Source organism: Silurus meridionalis, chromosome 3 (assembly GCF_014805685.1).
Source record: "Silurus meridionalis isolate SWU-2019-XX chromosome 3, ASM1480568v1, whole genome shotgun sequence".
Lineage (NCBI taxonomy): Eukaryota > Metazoa > Chordata > Actinopteri > Siluriformes > Siluridae > Silurus > Silurus meridionalis.
In genome coordinates, this window is record NC_060886.1 from 1344690 (window position 1) to 1364017 (window position 19328).

Below are 19328 nucleotides of genomic sequence, written 5' to 3' on the forward strand. Positions count from 1 at the left end.
GAAGCTCCGCAACCACTGGGAAGATGTTGTACACACAGTAGTACGTCAAGTAGGCGAAGGGAGTCCGATTTATGAAGTGAAACCGGAACAAGGAAAGGGAAGATCTCGTGTTCTTCACCGTAACCTCTTACTGTCTTGCGATTTTCTACCATTGGAGGTTGAACTCAGGAAGGAGTCAAAGACAAAGAAGATGGTGAACAAACAAAGGTCAGCCGAAGAAGATGAGTCTAGTCCAGAAGAAGAGGAGGAGGGAGACTATTACTATTACTTACCTGCCATGCAGCATCAGCAACCTGTGGAAGAAAACAGTGAATTAGATAACACACACTTACCTGTTGTCCAGCCCAGTGAACCTGAAAAGGAAAGAAAAGAAGTTAACCCAGAGATAACGAATGCTGATGAAACAGCTCAAACAATGAATGAATTCTCACTTGAACAGGAATGTGATGTGATGGATGAGGAACAACCTGTAGGACAACCTAATGATGCAGCCTCAGACGAAAGTAACAGTGAAGGAGAACAGGGGTACAGATGGCCTAGGAGAGAGAGCAGACCCCCGAAAACATTCACCTATGATTACCTGGGAACCCCTGCATGCTATAGTGTACAGCATCCAAACACAATATCATTTCACCCTACACCATATGAAATGCAGAACTTTACACCATGGACATACCCAGTGTCACAGTGTCAGCCAGTATATTTATATGCATACTAAAAAGACCTCAAATAGAGTGAAAAAAAAGGGGTCATAGTTAAAGGAGACAACAGACCATAATGTCCAGTATAGATCTTAAATTTCTATGTAATACAGCTCCACCTTAAGAAGAGAAGAAAAAAAGAAAACGTAAAAAAAGGGTAATGTTGGGACGACATTTATTTTCGAAAGGGGAGAGTGTGGTAGCTAGGGGAAATAGTAATAAATAAATAGTTTGGTAGTGACTGAATAATATATCGTTGTATTAATGTTGTCTGACAATCAATCATTCGATTGCTTCTGTCTTAGCTGAAGTGCTCACCTGAGTGGGGAGGAGGCGTGCTGCTTAAACAATACACTGACAGTGGTGAAGCAGCAGCAGCTCCGTGTCACTTGTTTTTTTATTTCACATTTATCTCCCCTCATCAGGTATGGGAAAAACATTTCAAAGTTTAAAATGTGTTTTTTTGCATGTTGTGGTTGTTTTAAGGATTGTAGATGACACTATTTAGAGTGTTTGGGTTCTTGTTGTTATCAGCGTGGAAGTTTGTTTTGTATGTGTTTGTTGCAGTTCTCATGCAAGTCATGGAGACCACGCGGTCTCACAAATAACATGGTATGAGTTAATTGCTAAGTGTAATCTGTTTTTCTTTTTATAAAAATGCAACAGTTGTGTTTGTACTGACATGTTTATATATTTATATATTGTACTTTCTTAAAGTTATATAATTTATTTGAATATTAAAAATAATATTGTTCTCATTTGTTATAAAGAAAAAAACAATACACTGACAGTGGTGAAGCAGCAGCAGCTCCGTGTCACTTGTTTTAATTTCACATTTATCTCCCCTCATCAGGCGGTGAGGGTACTACAAACAGCGTCACTATGTGTGTGCTATGCTCCGTGCGGCTATGCGCATGCGCACCCCCTTCGTGCGCTCCGTGTCTATACGCGCGTGCCCGCGCCCCCTCCTTCTGTGCTCCGTCTCTCGTCCATGCGCAGCTCTCCTGTGCTTCTAATGTATGCGCGTGTATATAATGCTATTTTATCAATAGTATAGATATGCAAATAATATAAGTATAATCACAATCTCAGCATCATCCCAGTCAGCGTAAGCAAACAGCAAGCAATAGTAAATACACAAGCATACATATCACAGACAAAACATTAGCATACATAGAAACACATATAAATTCAGCTTTCACAAACACGCTTTTCACAAACAATATGACAACAACACTTACACAACTGCAGTTACAACGTTTCTCTTTTTACCGTACATGTACACATGGCCATCACTTCATCTCAATAATCTCAATATCCTCGGGTCCCACCCCGTACTCGTAACGGTGACTCTCCGAGCCTTTTACTCTTATACGGACAACTCACGACCTTTCAAATGTACCCTTTCCACCCCAGGTTACGAATCTGGATCCCCTAGTAAAGACCTATGGTATCTTTCCTGTTTTTAGACCATATGAGAAGTGTTATCTTCTCACATCGGGACTTGCACCCGAATCACCAAGGCTTCACCTTTAGGGTTACACTATTGTGGTCTGCCTAGTCTGCAACCTAATTAGACCATATGGAAAGTCCGACAGACTAAACTACAAATAATTAGCCGTAGTTTCACGGGGGTCCCACCCTGCGTCTCTATACGCAGTGACTCTCCACCTCACAACTTTATTCACGTGGGTCCCACCCTGCGTCTCTATACGCAGTGACTCTCCACCACACAACTTATGTCTTCACCTTTGCTTATACTCATCCAACACTAATTTTCCACCCGATAGTTCTTTGACCCTAGGCCAGCAGTCTATACCCTCCCCGGGGCCGACAACCTCATGGGCATACAGTTACTAATCACAGACTTTGAGTATAACAGGTGTCTGCTTACCTTTTTTCTCTGAATTTTGTTTCCAGCGGCTGCAGCCCACAGGATGCTCGGTCCCCTGTTCAGGTTTTCGACCTTTGCGCTGACCTTTAGGGCCCCACGTTGGGCGCCATTAAATATGTCGGAACTCAGAGCCCGTCTCTGAGGCGACACATCGAGGGTGGATTCTTTGCTCACAGGATTCCCAATAATGCTCAGCCAATTCTAGAAAAAACACAAATATAATAGACACAAACCGCCAGTGAAGGATCCTCAGTCTCGGATGAGTAAAAGCAAAACTTCTTTATTCCATGCACGTTCCAATGAGCTCAATAGAAGGTGGATACTTCACATCAAAATGAACAGCACATCAAAAATGATAGAGCACGCCAAAGTGAAGAAGTACACCGACTGTCTGTTTCACGCTCGTATTTATACCCTGTAGCCACCGTATCTTTCTATTTTTTTTTTTTATTTCTTCACCTTGAGTAATTCCCCTTATTTTCCAATCTTGCCCTCTTTTTTTCAATTCCCCTTATCTTTGGCCTTGGTGTTCATTCCTCCAAACAACACCATATTTGGAGTTCCTGTTTTCCAATTCCCTTATTTTGGCCTTATAATTTTATATTAAAAAATATGAGTGAGTATAAAGCCCTTATTTCTCTGGATCCAACCATACGTTGCTTCAGTCTTTCAAGTGTGAACAACCATTTTTGCGGCCTATTTTGTCTTCCTTCATCTGCAATGGGTAAGTGTTATGCTTTATTCTTTTTATAATGCTGTTTGCTATTCTTTTATTGAATTGAGTTATATCAGTGTATTAGATTGCCTGTATACATGTGCTTGATTATATTACTTTAATTTGATAGTTGCAAGTGCCCAGGTTATATTTTAATTGTGCATTCTGAACTGATTGTTACATAGTGTATAGAATCTTCTCTTGAATGTGTGTTATCCTTTGCCTCGCCTAGCAGTCACCGTAATTTTACCCTGTTTAACATCTTATCTCTGTTGGTCTCTTTTGCTCAGCTCCACCATAACGTTCTGGAATGTCTCCGATGGGTGTTCTTCGCAGACAATACCGCCAGTTCCAGCTCTCCTCACTTGCTGCTGAGCTTGCTCATTTTCTTGAACAACTCTCTGGCCTAACTGTTCCAGCGAATCCCTATCTGCCTCCTCGCATAGTGCAGAGCACCTCTATGCGCGACATGGGCACACAGACCTCACCTGATCTCTCTGCTACTCGCAATTCGACAGCCCCGAGCTTATGATGACAACTGCAGTGAAGGCTCCTGTCCCCCACCATTTTCTCCCTATTCCTCACACTGGTCTCCCACTGATTATTCCCCTACGTCTCCCGTTGCTCTGTCAAGCCACCGTGCTCATGTGCCTTCACCCGAACCTTGGGTTAAGCTACTTCTTCATGTCTCCTGCAGCTGCAGTAGCCCACCCGCCTTGTTATCCTTAAACACCCTCAAGGTCATTTTCTGTCCTTTTTTTTTATTTATTTTTTTGTCTATTCCACACACTTATAACATCAGTCAGACTCTATCCTACTCTCACACATGTAAATACCTTATTATTACTATTTTACTTATACTTGGTGTAAATGAAGGCTTGATTAACATACAGGTTAAATAGGTTTTATCAACCTACTTCTATTGTATCTAATAAGTTCTACATTTAATAGTTAGGTTAATTTTTTTTGTTGGATTAATGTTAGTTTGATTATAACACACACTAAATAAGGTTGATTAAAGTTATTTTCTCGACAACACCTCCCAGTCTCACCTGTTGTTTCCTGCCTGTCAGGAAGCTGATGATCTATAGACAGATGGCAAGTGAGGTTTAGGAGTTTGGAGTGGAGAATTCCCAGAATTACTGTGTTGAAAGCCGAACTAAAGTCAACAAACAGAATCCGGGCATATGTTACTTCACACTATTAGGACACAGATATTTTACTGCCTGTATTCATCATATAATTCTATTCCATACTGAATATAATAACTGTCTGTCTGTCTGTGTGTCTGTCTGTCTGAAACACAGAAAAAGATGGCGGCTCAAAACAAAAGCCTGGCAGATGATAACTACAGATACCTGAAGTCTTTCGAGGTGTTTCTGGAACGCTCATCTCAACACCAGTGTATGAGCAAGTTTGTCTGTGAAACGCTTTCAGATATCCTTAATATGTATGTGTGAGCACACACACACACACACACATACACACACACACACACTGGCATGAAATCTATTATATGCTGGACCTTTAATCTCCAAGCACTAATATAACTCCTGATTGAACCCTTTTCTGCTCATAGACACATTCAGGGTTGCCAGATTGTATGATGTCCGCTCCTACTGTTCAATTAGTAACTAGGTTTGCAACTGATGTTTGTAATGAGATAACTCCTCATAATCCTAATTAATACAGTGATCTTATCTAGAATGTAGGAGGGATATGTGTAAAAATGTGTCACACTGAAGCGTGACTGGGTGCAAACGCATTAACAGGACAAGACAAAGATCAGAAACGATGAAATCAGGAGTCCAATATCCAAAAAGACAAACAAAATGAACCAAGCGAGGTTTGATACATCAGGCTTTCAACAAACTCTAAACAATAATTCGTGTTGTGAATGAGTATAGAGTTTCTTTTTATGGTGTGGGTGTGGGTGTGTGTGCGTGTCAAGTCAAGTCAAGTCAAGAAGCTTTTACTGTCATTTAAACTATATATAGCTGATGCAGTACACAGTGAAATGAAACAACATTCCTTCAGAACTCAGGTGCTACATACAACAACATAAAACAACATAAAACCACAGTCACAGAACAGAAAAACACAGGTCCAAGAACTTAGTAGGAGATCCTTGCCACATAAAGACAACACAGGACAGTGCAGGACAATACACAAAATAGCTCCGCCAGTAAACCTGTCTTTACAAAATAAGGTGCACAGTAGCAGAAAACTGTAAACAATATTGTGCAATTTAACAAATAGCAGCAACTAAGATAAAGTGAACAGTGGCAAAAATATGTGGACAGAATATTGTACAGAAGAACAATAGCAGCAATCCGGGAAGATGTGCAAAAAACGGCATGTAAACATTTTTGTGGTAATGATTAGTGTGAGTGGTATTTAATCATGGGTGTGCGAAGTGTATGATGTGTGTTTGAGTCCGGTTTGTACAGATCATTCACACGAAGTGAGTATGAGTGTGTGTTGAGTCCGGTTTGTACAGATGAGTCACACAGTTGTGTGTGTATGTGTGTGTCTGTGTGTGTGAGTTCAGCTCAGTTCTTTGTTGAGGAGCCTGATGGCTTAAGGGAAGAAACTGTTGCACAGTCTGGATGTGACGGCCCGAATGCTTCGGAACCGCTTCCCTGATGGTAGGAGGGTAAAAAGTGTGTGTGACGGGTGTGTGAGGTCATCCACAATGTTGTTTGCTTTTGCGGATGCAGCGTTGAGTGACCAGGAAAGGTTATCCGCCAAATGAACACCAAGGAATTTGGTGCTCTTGACGATCTCCACTGAGGATCCATTGATGATCAGTGAAGAATGGTCACTCTGTGTTCTCCTGAAGTCAACAACAATCTCTTTAGTTTTGTCGACGTTCAGAGACAGGTTATTGGCTCCACACCAGGCTGTTAACCGTTGCACCTCCTCTCTGTATGTTGACTCGTCGTTCTTGCTGATTAGACCCACCACGGTTGTGTCATCAGCAAACTTGATGATATGATTCAAGCTGTGCGTTGCTACACAGTCATGAGTCAGCAGAGTAAACAGCCGTGGACTAAGCACACAGCCCCGAGGGGCTCCAGTGCTCAGTGTGGTGGTGCTGAAGATGCTGTTTTCGATCCGGACTGACTGAGGTCTCCCAGTCAGGAAGTCCAGGATCCAGTTACAGAGGGAGGTGTTCAGGCCCAGCAGGTTCAACTTCTCAATCAGGTACTGAGGGACAATCGTGTTAAATGCTGAGCTGAAGTCTATGAACAGCATCCTTACATACGAGTCCTTGTTGTCTAGGTGGTTGAGGGCCAGATGAAGGGTTGTGGAGATGGCATCGTCTGTGGAGCGGTTTGGATTGGTCTTCATGAAGGGGACGGCTCGCCTCACAGTTCCTCAGTGTAAGAAAGATGCCCTGCCCTCTCGTCTGTGTCTCTTCTCGGCAAGGCCTTAGGAGCTCCGGAGCAATGACAGAACAACCCACACGATTAAAATCAAGTCTGGTTTATTCAATCCCACTGCTCAAAGGACTGGGCCGCACGGCCGGGTAGATATACACATCAGTCCAAGCCATAGTGCGTAGGAAAGGCGGGGACACAGACAGAGTTATCGTGTGTTGACAGAGATAGTCAGAAACATATGTGCGTAAGAAAATATGTGCGTAAGCAAAGGAACAGGATGTGCTTACAGCTATCGGCTAGCTGAACGCCCTTGGTCTTCTATCATCCTGTTCACGCGATATCACAAAATGTACAGGACAGCAAAGACATAAACATCTAAGTCAGAATATGCGAGGTCAAAATAAGACAGTCTACAGAGGCTATTACAAAATACTTTTCCACAATCCCCTCTTTTATACTTAATAACTAATAAGTATAATTACATGAATGTATCAGTGTATTGATCATCAGATGAATTACGCAAACGCATGTACTGCGGTTCTCGGAGAGCGGCTGCTAAGGCCCAAACACGTTTCATTAGGCAGCGGAAAATACATGGTCCAAAAACACATAATAAAAGTACAATTACCAACACAGGAACAACCATAGACAGATAGGGGGTCCATTGCCCAAATAGGACATACCAGATTCCCCACCCGCTCTTATCACCCTGTTCGTCTTCCTTAATCGCATGTATGGTGTTTCGCATTTTTTCGACGGCTTGGCTTATTTCTCCATGAGCATCATCGTGGGCGGGTATGAACGTACAACAGCTATCGCCTACAACCGCGCAAACCCCCCCGCGAGCAGCAAGGAGCATGTCTAGGGCCAGGCGATTCTGCAGTATTATAGATAGGTGGGCGGAGAATCGGGTGTATGCACATGTGGATGGGCTTGGACGGGTAACCCTGTCCCAAGCAGGGTGAGGAGTAGTAGAACGATGGCAGCCATACCGGTCACTGGCTGCGCTTTTCTCAAGAAGAGGTTGCTGTCCAGTCCCTCGCTGCTTCTCCCGACACTTCCTGCAATGTGGAGAATGTCCGAAGAGGCGGCACAGGAAGGTCTGAGGTGCGACTGAGGTCATCCACGGGCTTACTTAGACCATTCCCCCTCTTCAACTCTGTGGAAGAATAAGTTCTACCGATGGCCGTCAGTTCTTACTTCTGATCACTAGGACATATAAGAACACCACAGTTAATTATATATCTTTATAACAATTATCACTTTGGGGCATGTTTCAGTCGTCCGGCATGGATCCACTGTGGAAAGAGATCAGTTAATACAGCCGTCAGTCACAGCGATCACGTCTGCAGGTTCACTGTATGGGGTGTCACCCAGGGGTGTTCCCATTTTGTCCAATCTTTTCACCAAGACTCGATCCCCTACCTTAAAGGGGTGAGTGTTTTTGGTCGGAATTGGGGGTTTCCTTGCATTTACCCGTGTCCAATAATCATCTAATGTTTGTAGCAACCCTGCAGCGTACTCGCTGAGATGCACATCTAGGTCCCCCGTACCCACAGCCTGTTTGCCTCGTCGCCATGGGAGGGGAAAGGGTCGCCCCATTACAAGTTCATACGGTGAGAGATGATCAAGGGCCACTTGTGCGGTCATTCGCATATCGGCGAGCAGTGGGAGAGCATGCAGCCAATTTTGGAGCCAGATGCGTGCATGGCTTTACGAATCTTGTCCTTTATCGTACGATTAGCGCGTTCCACAATGCCTGATGATTGTGGGTGGTACGGAATATGGAAATGCCAATTGATTTTCAGCTCTTTGCACAGAAGGTAAGTGAAGGAAAGATGCAACATAGAAACGGCCGGGGTCTCATGACTCTGTAGGCAGCCCTATTGTGAGGGAGGTGGAGGATAAGAGGAGCGCTGGCAACCTTGAGTTGGGACCTGTTGGTTACCCTGACTCTGTGGTCCAGAACTCCCTTGTTCATCCCACTGTTTCTTCCTGCACTCTCGCCTCCAATGCCCCTCCTTCCCGCAATAGTGGCACCTCCCTGGCTTACGCCCACCCTGGTTCCTTCCTACAGTCCTACCCCTCCCATTTCTATTGGGCGGGGGATAGGCTGAGGCCACCGACAAACAGCCCTGATTCTTTTTAACCTCTAGTAAACCGTCCCCTTCCAGCGTTCTAACCTTTTCCCCTGCTGCCCGCACGGTCAGATTGTTTCTATCACTCCAATGATGCTTTAATGCGTCTTGGATTTCAGGACGACAGTTAGACAAAAAGGTAGACAGGAAAAGTGGGTTAGGTTGCTGTGGTTTTAGTTCCAGCCCTCCAAGGTGTTGCCACACCTGACTGAATCGTGACCAAAAAGCAGAGGTCAATTCACCCTTTTCTTGTTTACTATTAGTAACCTGAGATAGATCACGATTAGCCTGTTTGATTGATAACAAATATTTTGTTAATTGATCCTTTAACATTGTCAGGGCATCTGGATCATCTTTCCAGAACAAGGTGGATCTTACCCGTGTTGTTTTCTTCTTTCTACGCGGCCTTACTCCTTCTTCTGCTCCTCCTGCCGCCTCTCCCCCCTCCTCCTCCTCCTTTATCTCCTCATTAACTACTTCGTCATTCGGATATTTTAACACCGGGACGTGTCCAAGCAAACTATCCTCGTCATAACTATCGCCTAGTTTACTTTGCAAGATGAATCTATAATCTGCGCCAGTCAGCTGACAGTTACGCGAACTTTTGATTAACATATCGACAAAAGGCAGAGGTTTATCGGGGGAGGGCAAGAGACTAATGATATCTTTCAGAGCAGATGGTGAAGGCGGAGTAACCTGTACTCCTGAGGGTTTAGCTACCCATACACATGCTGCATTCCACGGGGGAGGATCGGGAAGCGTCCCAGCATCGGGACCAACATCATCAGGGTCACTGTCATCGTCTGAGCTGTCAGAGCTAGAGTCGGAACTGGAATCACTAGATTCCTCGTCCTTGGGTTTCTTTTTTAGCCCCTTCTTTGGGTTTTTCTTGGCTGATGTTTCTCCTGCGTCGGAGACCTTCATCATGACTAGCAATGGATACATATTAGCCACTGGAGGTGGTTTGGGGTTACGGTCAGGCGCATTGGGCAATACCTTTTTTCCCTTCCCCGAATAAGGCGGCGGTTTAGCGAGAGAAATGGAGAGTGGTATGGGAGTTAAAAGACCAGAATCCTTTGGGGTCCTGGGTTTTGGAATACCCTTCAATACTCTTTTTGGAGTGTAAATGTTTTTGCGTTCATCCCAGATTTTCTTCATCTCATACCATCGCCCATAACATTCCCGCATATAACCGAGATTCCATTGTGGATCTCCGAGGCCTTCATAAATCATGCGATACGCGGAGGCTAAATACCCTGGATCAAATGTACCCTCTCTGGGGTAAGGTGGAATCTGAGGGGTTGCCTCAGTCCAACCAGCCAAATTGTCAAGATAAGGAGTAACGTAGTATGTTAGACCACAACGTTGCATCCAAACAGAAGGCATCTCTCCAGGCTCAGGCTTAGGGTATGAGTTTCCCATTTTAAAATACCAACACCAATACTTAATGGCAATACAGGCAAGAGACACAGAGAGAATATTTTCCTTTTGTTTTACAGCGCGCTCTGCCCAGTAACTATAATACTGAGGTCCTCCTTCCTTTCAGGGGCTATACAGGAATACCCTAATCCTATACCTGCTCAGTAATACCAACACTGAGGTCTACCTTCCCCTGAAGGAGATATCCTAGTCCAAATACTGCCAACCAGGTAGTCAATCAAACATGTCTTACCTGGTCGAGAGTATCACGTCGGGGTCACCAAATTGTAAGAAAGATGCCCTGCCCTCTCGTCTGTGTCTCTTCTCGGCAAGGCCTTAGGAGCTCTGGAGCAATGACAGAACAACCCACACGATTAAAATCAAGTCTGGTTTATTCAATCCCACTGCTCAAAGGACTGGGCCGCACGGCCGGGTAGATATACACATCAGTCCAAGCCATAGTGCGTAGGAAAGGCGGGGACACAGACAGAGTTATCGTGTGTTGACAGAGATAGTCAGAAACATATGTGCGTAAGAAAATATGTGCGTAAGCAAAGGAACAGGATGTGCTTACAGCTATCGGCTAGCTGAACACCCTTGGTCTTCTATCATCCTGTTCACGCGATATCACAAAATGTACAGGACAGCAAAGACATAAACATCTAAGTCAGAATATGCGAGGTCAAAAATACTTTTCCACACTCAGAAAGTGACGGATCGCCACAAGGTCTCCCTGAAGGCGACAGCTCACCTCAAGGTCTCCCTGAAGGCGAAATTCACGCCTCAGAGATCCCTGCCAGGTGACGTCTTGCCCCTGAGCTCTTCCGACGGCGACATCAGGTGCTCACCTGAGGACAACGGAATGCCACCAAGTGCCCTCGAGGATGGCGTGACAGCCCTGTGCTCCTTTGTTGGCGAAGTCTCGCCTCCGACGCGGACGTATCGCCGCCGAGCCCCTCTAAAGGTGATGTCCTGACCACGAGTCATGCAGGAAGTGACAACAGGCCCCCAGGTGCCTGTAGGGAAGGCCTGGTAGTCCCAAGGCCCTCAGGGAGCGAAGACACCAGCCCAGGTCGTGGTGGAGGCACCATCGTTTGGCTGGACCTCCCTGAGGGTGAAGCAGTAGGTGAGGGCTTTGTGTAGAGCTCCATCACGGTCCAAGGCCCCTCTGACAACCTCAGGTCCTTACCAGAGCCACCCAAACATGATGTCGCGGCCCCGCTACGGGCCGCCCCACAGACCTCAGCTCCCGTGCAGGGAGAATCTGGGGAGAAGCATTAGGGCTGTGAGTTTCCCGGATGGGGACGTCACGCCCCCGGGCTCCCTGGAAGGCGACCTCGCGCGTGGTCCCCGCAAAAGGCATCGCTCAGTGTCTGGTCTCCCCCAAGGACGTCTTCCTGCCACCGGTCTCCGTCCAGGGGGTCTTCCAGCCTGTAAGCCCCATTGAGTGCTCCACCCGGCCTCCGATTAACACCCAGGTCATCATCCTCTGCTCCAGATCTCCTGGGTGACTTCACTCTGCTCCAGCCCTCCCTGGTGGGCGTCACTCCGCTCCAGCCCTCCATGGTGGGCACCACCGAGGGCATTGCCCGGCCTCTGCTCTCCGCCATGGACGCCACTCGGCCTCTGGACTCCGCTGCGGGCGCTGCTGGGTCTCTGTCCTTTACCGGAAGTGTCTCCCTGCCTCCAGTTTCCGCCGAAGACTTCGCTCAGCCTCTGGTCGTCGCCAGGGACGTCACGCCATTCCGGGTCTTCATGGAGGATGTGGCTCCGTTCCCGGTCTCTTTATGAGATGGAAATGTGTTGACTAGTGAGTTCAGGTACCTAGGGTTCAATAGTGCAAAGTAATGGGGATTGTGTTAGGGAAGTAAAGAAAAGAGTGCAGGCAGGGTGGAGTGGGTGGAGAAGAGTGGCAGGAGTGATTTGTGATAGTAGGGTATCTGCAAGAATAAAAGTGAAAGTTTATAGGTCTGTGGTGAGACCTGCGATGTTGTATGGATTAGAGACAGTGGCATTGAGTAAAAAAACAGGAGGCGGAGCTGGAGGTAGCAGAGCTGAAGATGTTACGGTTTTTGTTGGGAGTGACAAGGATGGACAAGATTAGAAATGAGTTTATTAGAGGGACAGCGCATGTTGGACATTTTGGTGACAAGGTGAGGGAGGCGAGATTGAGATGGTTTGGACAAGTGCAGAGGAGGGACATGAGTTATATTAATAGGAGAATGCTGAGGATGGAGCCACCAGGAAGGAGGAAAAGAGGAAGATCAAGGAGGAGGTTTATGGATGTGGTTAGGGAAGACATGCAGGTAGTTGGTGTAAAATAGGCAGATGTAGAGGACAGGGTGGTATGGAGATGGATGATCTGCTGTGGCGACCCCTATTGGGAGCAGCTGAAAGAAAAAGAAGAAGAACCTTTTTTACAGTAGACCTTTATGTTTGCTTAAGGCATTTGGCCTTCACCCTCATGCAGAGCTACTTACAGTTATCTCAGTTCTACAAATGAGCAGTTAAGGGCCTTGCTCAAGGGCCCAGCAGTGGCAGTTTAGTGGTGGGATTTGAACTTATGACCCTCTGAACAGAAGTCCAACATCGAACATAAGTCCAAAATCTTAACCATTTTTTCCATCATCTTATTCACTGAACTAACCCCTTCTCTTTATGAGAGGAGTATGTGCCCTGTCAATCATTAGTAAACAGTAGCTGGGAAAGAGACCAATCGAGAGCAAGACTTTGACCAGGAGAGGGGGTGCACAAGACCAAACAATGTCTTGTAACAATTATCTCCTGTTAAGTTCGTCAAGTAAAAAATGACTCTTGGCAGTTAAAAATAAATGAGCAGCATTGGGGAAAATAACGTCCTGCCATCTCTACTTAAATTGTATCATTCGTAATTAATTTGATCTAAAGTATAAAATTCACACTAAACAGCATGTTAATATTAATATCTATCCATGTAGCAGTATTAATCATATAAATAAAATGATGTTCTCTCTCAGTGTTGGAGCAGGAAAATCCACCCTGAAGGTGTTGGGATTGGGAAGTGGAACAGGTAGAAATAGTTTCATATATATTCATGTTTATATATGACGTGTATAATGACGTGTATAAGTGTGTGATGTGACACACCACCTGCAGGAGACATCGATCTGGAAATCCTCACACAGTTGCTCGCTAAACATCCTGAGGCCAGAGTGGAGAACGAGGTGGTGGAACCCAGCGAGCACATGCTGTATAAATATAAAGGTTTTACACACACACACACACACACACACACATACACACACACACACACACTGGTCTTTATTGTTTTTATCTGTATCATTATGTGTTTAACATAAAAAAGCGGTGTTTCAGCTCAACTGGGATTTAATATGACATTTTAAATATGTACACACTAAATGTAGAGTGTGTGTATGTGATCAGGGTAAATATTGCCAGGATTTGGGTTTGGGATTGAGGATGGATTTGTAGGGTATACAGTGTATGATCCATAGTTTATAGTGTTAACGATAAGGTGTATGATATGATATTGTGTCTGCTATAAAGTTTTGGTGTATGCTACTGGATAGAGCATGTATAACATAGGTTATAGGGTGTATAACATATGGTATAGAGTGTATAATATGATATAGAACGGATATGGGCAAACTACAGCCTGCGGGCCACACACTGGGTTGGGTTTATTAATCCGGCCCACCGAACGTGACCAAATACTATTAAAATAGGTACGGAAAAACCTTGTTCAATTTACCTTTCCCCTGTACTGCCCACGTTTCCCCAAAAGATGTGCACTTCAGCTACATTGACCTTGTTCTTGTGTATTACTCTCTTCTTCTCTTATAAACCCTTCTGCAAAAATGAGCTTATCAAAGAAAAGACAAGTGGATAGTGAGCGCCAAGTTAATACGGAGTGGACAACAAAATATTTTTTCACAGAGGTCCGATCAAAGCCTTTCACAGATCCAGTTTAACTGACCAATACCTCGGATCTATCATGAGAATTGCCACAACAAAACTTATTCCAGACTTTGATAAACTGGCAAAATAAGAAGTTCAACAACACTGTTCCTACTGAAACTGAACTTGAGTTTTTATGCTGTGTTTTTTTGATGCACTGGCAAAAAGTTGTCTAACAACATTCTGGAAGGTGAGAAGATGCCTGAGGAATGGAGAAGGAGTGTGCTGGTACTGATCATTAAGAATAAGGGAGATGTGCAGAACTGCAGTAACTACAGTGGAATAAAGTTGATCAGTCAGACCATGAAGTTATGGGAAAGAGTAGTGGAAGCCAGGCTGAGAGAAGAGGTGACCATCTGTGAGCAGCAGTATGGTTTCATGCCGAGGAAGAGCACCACAGACGCATTAGTTGCTTTGAGAATGTTGATAGAGGAGTATAGAGAAGGTCAAAAGGAGTTGCATTGTGTATTTGTGGATTTAGAGAAAGCGTACGACAGAGTGCCAAGAGAGGAGTTGTGGTATTGTATGAGGAAGTCTGATGTGTCAGAGAAGTATGTGAGGGTGGTGCAGGACATGTATGAGGACAGTGTGACAGCAGTGAAGTGTGCAGTAGGAAAGATAGACTGGTTCAGGGTGAAAGTTGGACTGCATCAAGGATCGGCCCTCAACCCTTTCCTGTTTGCAGTGGTGATGGACAGGTTGACAGACGAGGTCAGACAGGAGTCTCCCTGGACTATGATGTTTGCAGATGATATTGTGATTTGTGGTGAGAGTAGTGAGCAGGTTGAGAAGAGCCTGGAGAGGTGGAGATATGTGCTGGAGAGAAGAGGAATGAAAGTCAATATGAGTAAGACAGAGTACATATAAAAACGAGGGTGGTGGAGTGGTGCGGCTACATGGAGAAGAGGTGGAGAAGGTGGAGATGTTCAGGTACCTGGGGTGCAACAGTGCAAAGTAATGGAGAGTGTGTTAGAGAAGTGAAGAAAAGAGTGCAGGCAGGGTGGAGTGGGTGGAGAAGAGTGACAAGAGTGATTTGTGATAGTAGGGTATCTGCAAGAATGAAAGGGAAAGTTTATAGGACTGTGGTGAGACCTGAGATGTTGCATGGATTAGAGACAGTGGCAATGAGTAAAAGACAGGAGGTGGAGCTGGAGGTAGCAGAGCTGAAGATGTTGAGATGTTCATTGGGAGTGACAAAGATGGACAGGAAAAGAAATGAGTTTATTAGAGGGACAGCGCATGTAGGACGTTTTGGAGACAAGGTGAGGAGGTGAGATTGAGATGGTTTGGACATGGGGTATATCAGTAGGAGAATGCTGAGTATGGATCCACCAGGTAGGAGAAAAAGAGGAAGACCAAGGAGGAGGTTGATGGATGTGGTGAGGGAAGACATGCAGGTAGTTGGTGTGAAAGAGGCAGATGTAGAGGACAGGGGGGTATGGAGACAGATGATCCACTGTGGTGCCCCCTAATGGGAGCAGCCGAAAGAAGAAGAAGAAGAAGAACTGTAAAACATTGTTTTATAAGGAATTTACTAGGTGTGTTATCTGCATGGCCATTTCAGCATGTTTTCCTCTCTACTAACTGCCCAGATTTAGTATCCAAGACTCCGGGCCTCGATCTCATCACCTTCAGGTGGAATAAAATGACAGCGTCTGAGTTTGAGAGCGACTGGAAGCAAAGAAACACCGACAAGCTGAAGTTCGACTTCATCCACATGATTCAGGTTTGTACGTAAACACACCCACCAGGTGTGCAAGAGATTTTATTACTGAGTGTTATTTTAATATTTTATTGTTACTGTAGTCACATGTCATTCACATAATTGTTCAACATTTTTTAACCTCACAGATGCTGTACTATGTGAAAGATCTGGAGGCGACAATTTCCTTCTTTCGAAGTTTACTGCACAAAGATGGCAGACTCCTCATCATCCTGGCGTCAGGTGAACATTTACCCATACACAAGGATGTCTTGATTGATTATTTAATTAATTGCATTCATTTATTTAACAGGTGAAGCTTGTTATTGAGAAGCTCTAGCTTACAAAACTAATTTGCAAGCAATGCACATTCTGACCCCATCACAATATCAATAGTCAACAACCTGACCTGAATCTAGATCTTATTTCAGTACACTGTGAATGTGATGGTTGGAAAATGTCCAATCTGGCAACATAAACTCTATAGTATTGGTTCAGACCTGCAATTTTGGAGATATAACCACACTTGCTGTACCTAAATTAATAATTAAATTAAATCTAATTAGCTTATTAGTGAAAGCTCCATTATTAATCGACACTTCATCACCTTTGACATTGCGGACAGTCAACCTCATCTTAAATACACCCCCAAAAGTGTCCCATTGTGTAGAATATCTCTTTGATTACACTGGACAAGTTTAGTGAATGTGGCACTGAGAAATGTCCTCACTATACTATTATTAGTGATGTCTAGAATTTGTGAAAATGTTGGTGTCAGTGTGTAGGAGAAAAACACAAATTTGGTAGCAAGAGAAATTATTAATGTTATTCAAACAAGATGAAATAGGGACTGAAGTCATATAACAAGGCTTTATACATAGAATAATGGAATACAGAGCGGTTCTTGTAGCGCCATCCTTCTGAAACCCTTACTAATGCACTGCGCCCCCTGCAGGACAAAGTGGGTTCAGCAAGTTATGGAAAACCTTCCGAACTCAGCTGTGCAAGCCCGACATCACTCAGTCTCTTACAGTCTGGGATGTCAAGGACATGCTGGATACTAAAGGAATCCCCTATCAGAGCTACACCCTTTCATCTCAGATGGACATCACAGACTGTTTCACAGCTGGAGATGAGAAAGGGGAGCTGCTGCTGGACTTTCTGACTGAGGTACTGGAGTTCAGAAAGAATGCTTCTCCAGAGCTAAAGGCCGGAGTTCTGGAGCTTCTCAAACACCCCGAATGCAGCCATGAGGTGGACGGTAGAATCATATTCAACAACAACCTTGAGGCCTTAGTAATCACCCATAGAGCTGAAACAACAATATACAGCAAAGGGGTACTTAACTCTGAGTTATCACTGTTTTAAACCCCAAACTTTTACCCCTTTAGAAAAGTTAAAGCAGGTTAGCATCATTTTTTTTAATGTGCACTTCACATTGCTCAAGCAAACGTGTACAATGTGGAATGTTCGAACCTTAAGACAAGATGCTAAGCAACAGAAACCCAAACTAAAATTGAACAGTGGATGCTTCATATCATTTGCTTTGTTTAGTCAAATAAAAATATTATTGTATATTGTGTAGAACTGTGATCCCCAACCCCTGGGCCGCGGACCAGCACCCGTCCGTGGGTCAGTTGGTACCAGGCCGCACAGAAAGGACACATAACTTACATTATTTCTGTTTTATTTATGATCTGATTCTAAACAATGTTTTATTTTGACCAGATTCTCTCCACCACATCTGTCTATGACTCACTCTTGATGCAGGTCATGATGCCTCGGTCACATGTCTTACCTCCATCCGCTACCTTCTTAAAGGGGCTCCGGCCGCTAACACATAATACATTACCGCTAAATTCAAACCCCCAAGCGAGCAGAATGAACAAAAAACAACACAGTGGATTCACATTTATTATAATATTTAGAAAATACCAGTTTTTATGCTATCATCAAAATGATCGTATAATTAAAATGATACGATAATTTTAATCATACGATACGATAATTTTAATGATACGACACCCCCCCCACACACACACACACTGGTGGTCCCACTGGTGTAGACAACAGCTAGAATTCGAAGGAAACCTGCTGTCAGATGGAGATGGAAACTGTGAGATACTCCATTATGTAAAGCTGCCATTTGCTGAATTTATCAAGTCATTGTTTTTGACCCTGCAAGTATTCAAATAAGATCCTTAACCTGGGGATTAGGAGTGAACAGTGTTCACACTTCAGATGATGAATGCTCAGGACTCATTGGTAACTCTGGGTAGAATATGAGCAGATAGAAACATGAAACTATTCAATTTTGTTTGTTTTATTTGCAAAGCATTTTTACCACTGGACATTGTACCGAAGCAGCTTAACAGAAATACATTATATTTCCAAAAGTATTGGGTCACCTCGTCAAAGGTTTGATATCTAATTTCTTAGCATCGCATTTCACATTTAGTCCCAATTTTCTCTTATAATTCCCTCCACTCTTCTGGGAAGATGTTCCACTAGATTTTTGGAGTGTGTTTATGGATATTTGTGTTTATCAGCCACAAGCGTATTACGAAAGTCAGGTACTGATGTCGGTGAGGAGACCTGGGGTGCAGTCAGTGTTCACATTCATCCCAAAGGTGTTCAGTAGGGATGAGATCAGAGCTCTACAGCAGCAAGATCTTCCTCTCCAAAGCATGTACACCAGATCTTCAAGGAGCTCACTTTGTGCACAGGGGCATCGCCATGCTAGAGCAGGTTTGGGTTTCCAAGTTCAAGTGAATACAAACTTTTATAATAGCTCCATCTAAAGACGCCTTGTACAATTGAGTGCCTCCAATTTTGTGGTAACAGTTTGGAAAAGAACCACATAGAGCAGGAAAGGTTGGGTGTCCCAATACTTTTGAAAATATAGTGTACAATCGTTCTAACACTGTTGAGGTTATCAATGTATTTACTGATGGATGCTTGAATGCAAACACTGTTAATGGCAGAAGCTATTGTAGCAGACTGTTTATATTCTTTAAAGCCCAAATCCATGTTCATGGTTCTTTAGTTACTTTATTAAACAATTCATAACAGAATGGTGTAGACACTATGTGTGCAGTGTGATCAGGGTGTAAGGAGGGATGGCGAGTCTTACTAGAGGCCTAGAAACAAAACACATGGGGTTTATAATAATCCAGTGGTATCAAGTGGTGAGTTACTTATACTGTAACTGTTTCAAATGTGAAAACTCATATATATTCTCTAAATAACCATGTGGACATTAACTACTTTAGATGCAGAATGTGGTTATATTTGGATTTTTTTTTTTTTAACCAACAGCTAATTGGGGTTCTGTTCATTATTTTTGTTTAGATTAGATTAGATTAGATTAGATAGATTGGATTGGATTATCCCCTAGATGTCCAAACAGAGGAGTC

At 44.0% G+C, this 19328-nt stretch overlaps 1 protein-coding gene across 1 annotated transcript; it reads left to right on the forward strand.

Moving 5' to 3' along the window:
- The first annotated feature begins 867 nt into the window (after positions 1 to 867).
- Positions 868 to 17487, forward strand: LOC124383298 (histamine N-methyltransferase-like). Its single transcript, XM_046845828.1, has 7 exons — positions 868 to 1126; positions 4618 to 4760; positions 13250 to 13302; positions 13389 to 13496; positions 15803 to 15936; positions 16062 to 16155; positions 16868 to 17487. Exons 2-7 carry the CDS (start codon positions 4624 to 4626, stop codon positions 17278 to 17280), a joined length of 939 nt encoding a protein of 312 aa, XP_046701784.1. The 5' UTR covers positions 868 to 1126; positions 4618 to 4623; the 3' UTR covers positions 17281 to 17487.
- Positions 17488 to 19328: the final 1841 nt, after the last annotated feature.

Excerpts from the sequence above, each read along its gene's own strand:
- LOC124383298 (XM_046845828.1), top strand. The coding sequence starts at position 4,624 with ATGGCGGCTCAAAACAAAAGCCTGGCAGATGATAACTACAGATACCTG. Across the intron at positions 4,761-13,249 it reads CTTTCAGATATCCTTAATAT|TGTTGGAGCAGGAAAATCCA; the intron begins GTATGTGTGAGC and ends GTTCTCTCTCAG. Across the intron at positions 15,937-16,061 it reads ACTTCATCCACATGATTCAG|ATGCTGTACTATGTGAAAGA; the intron begins GTTTGTACGTAA and ends TTAACCTCACAG.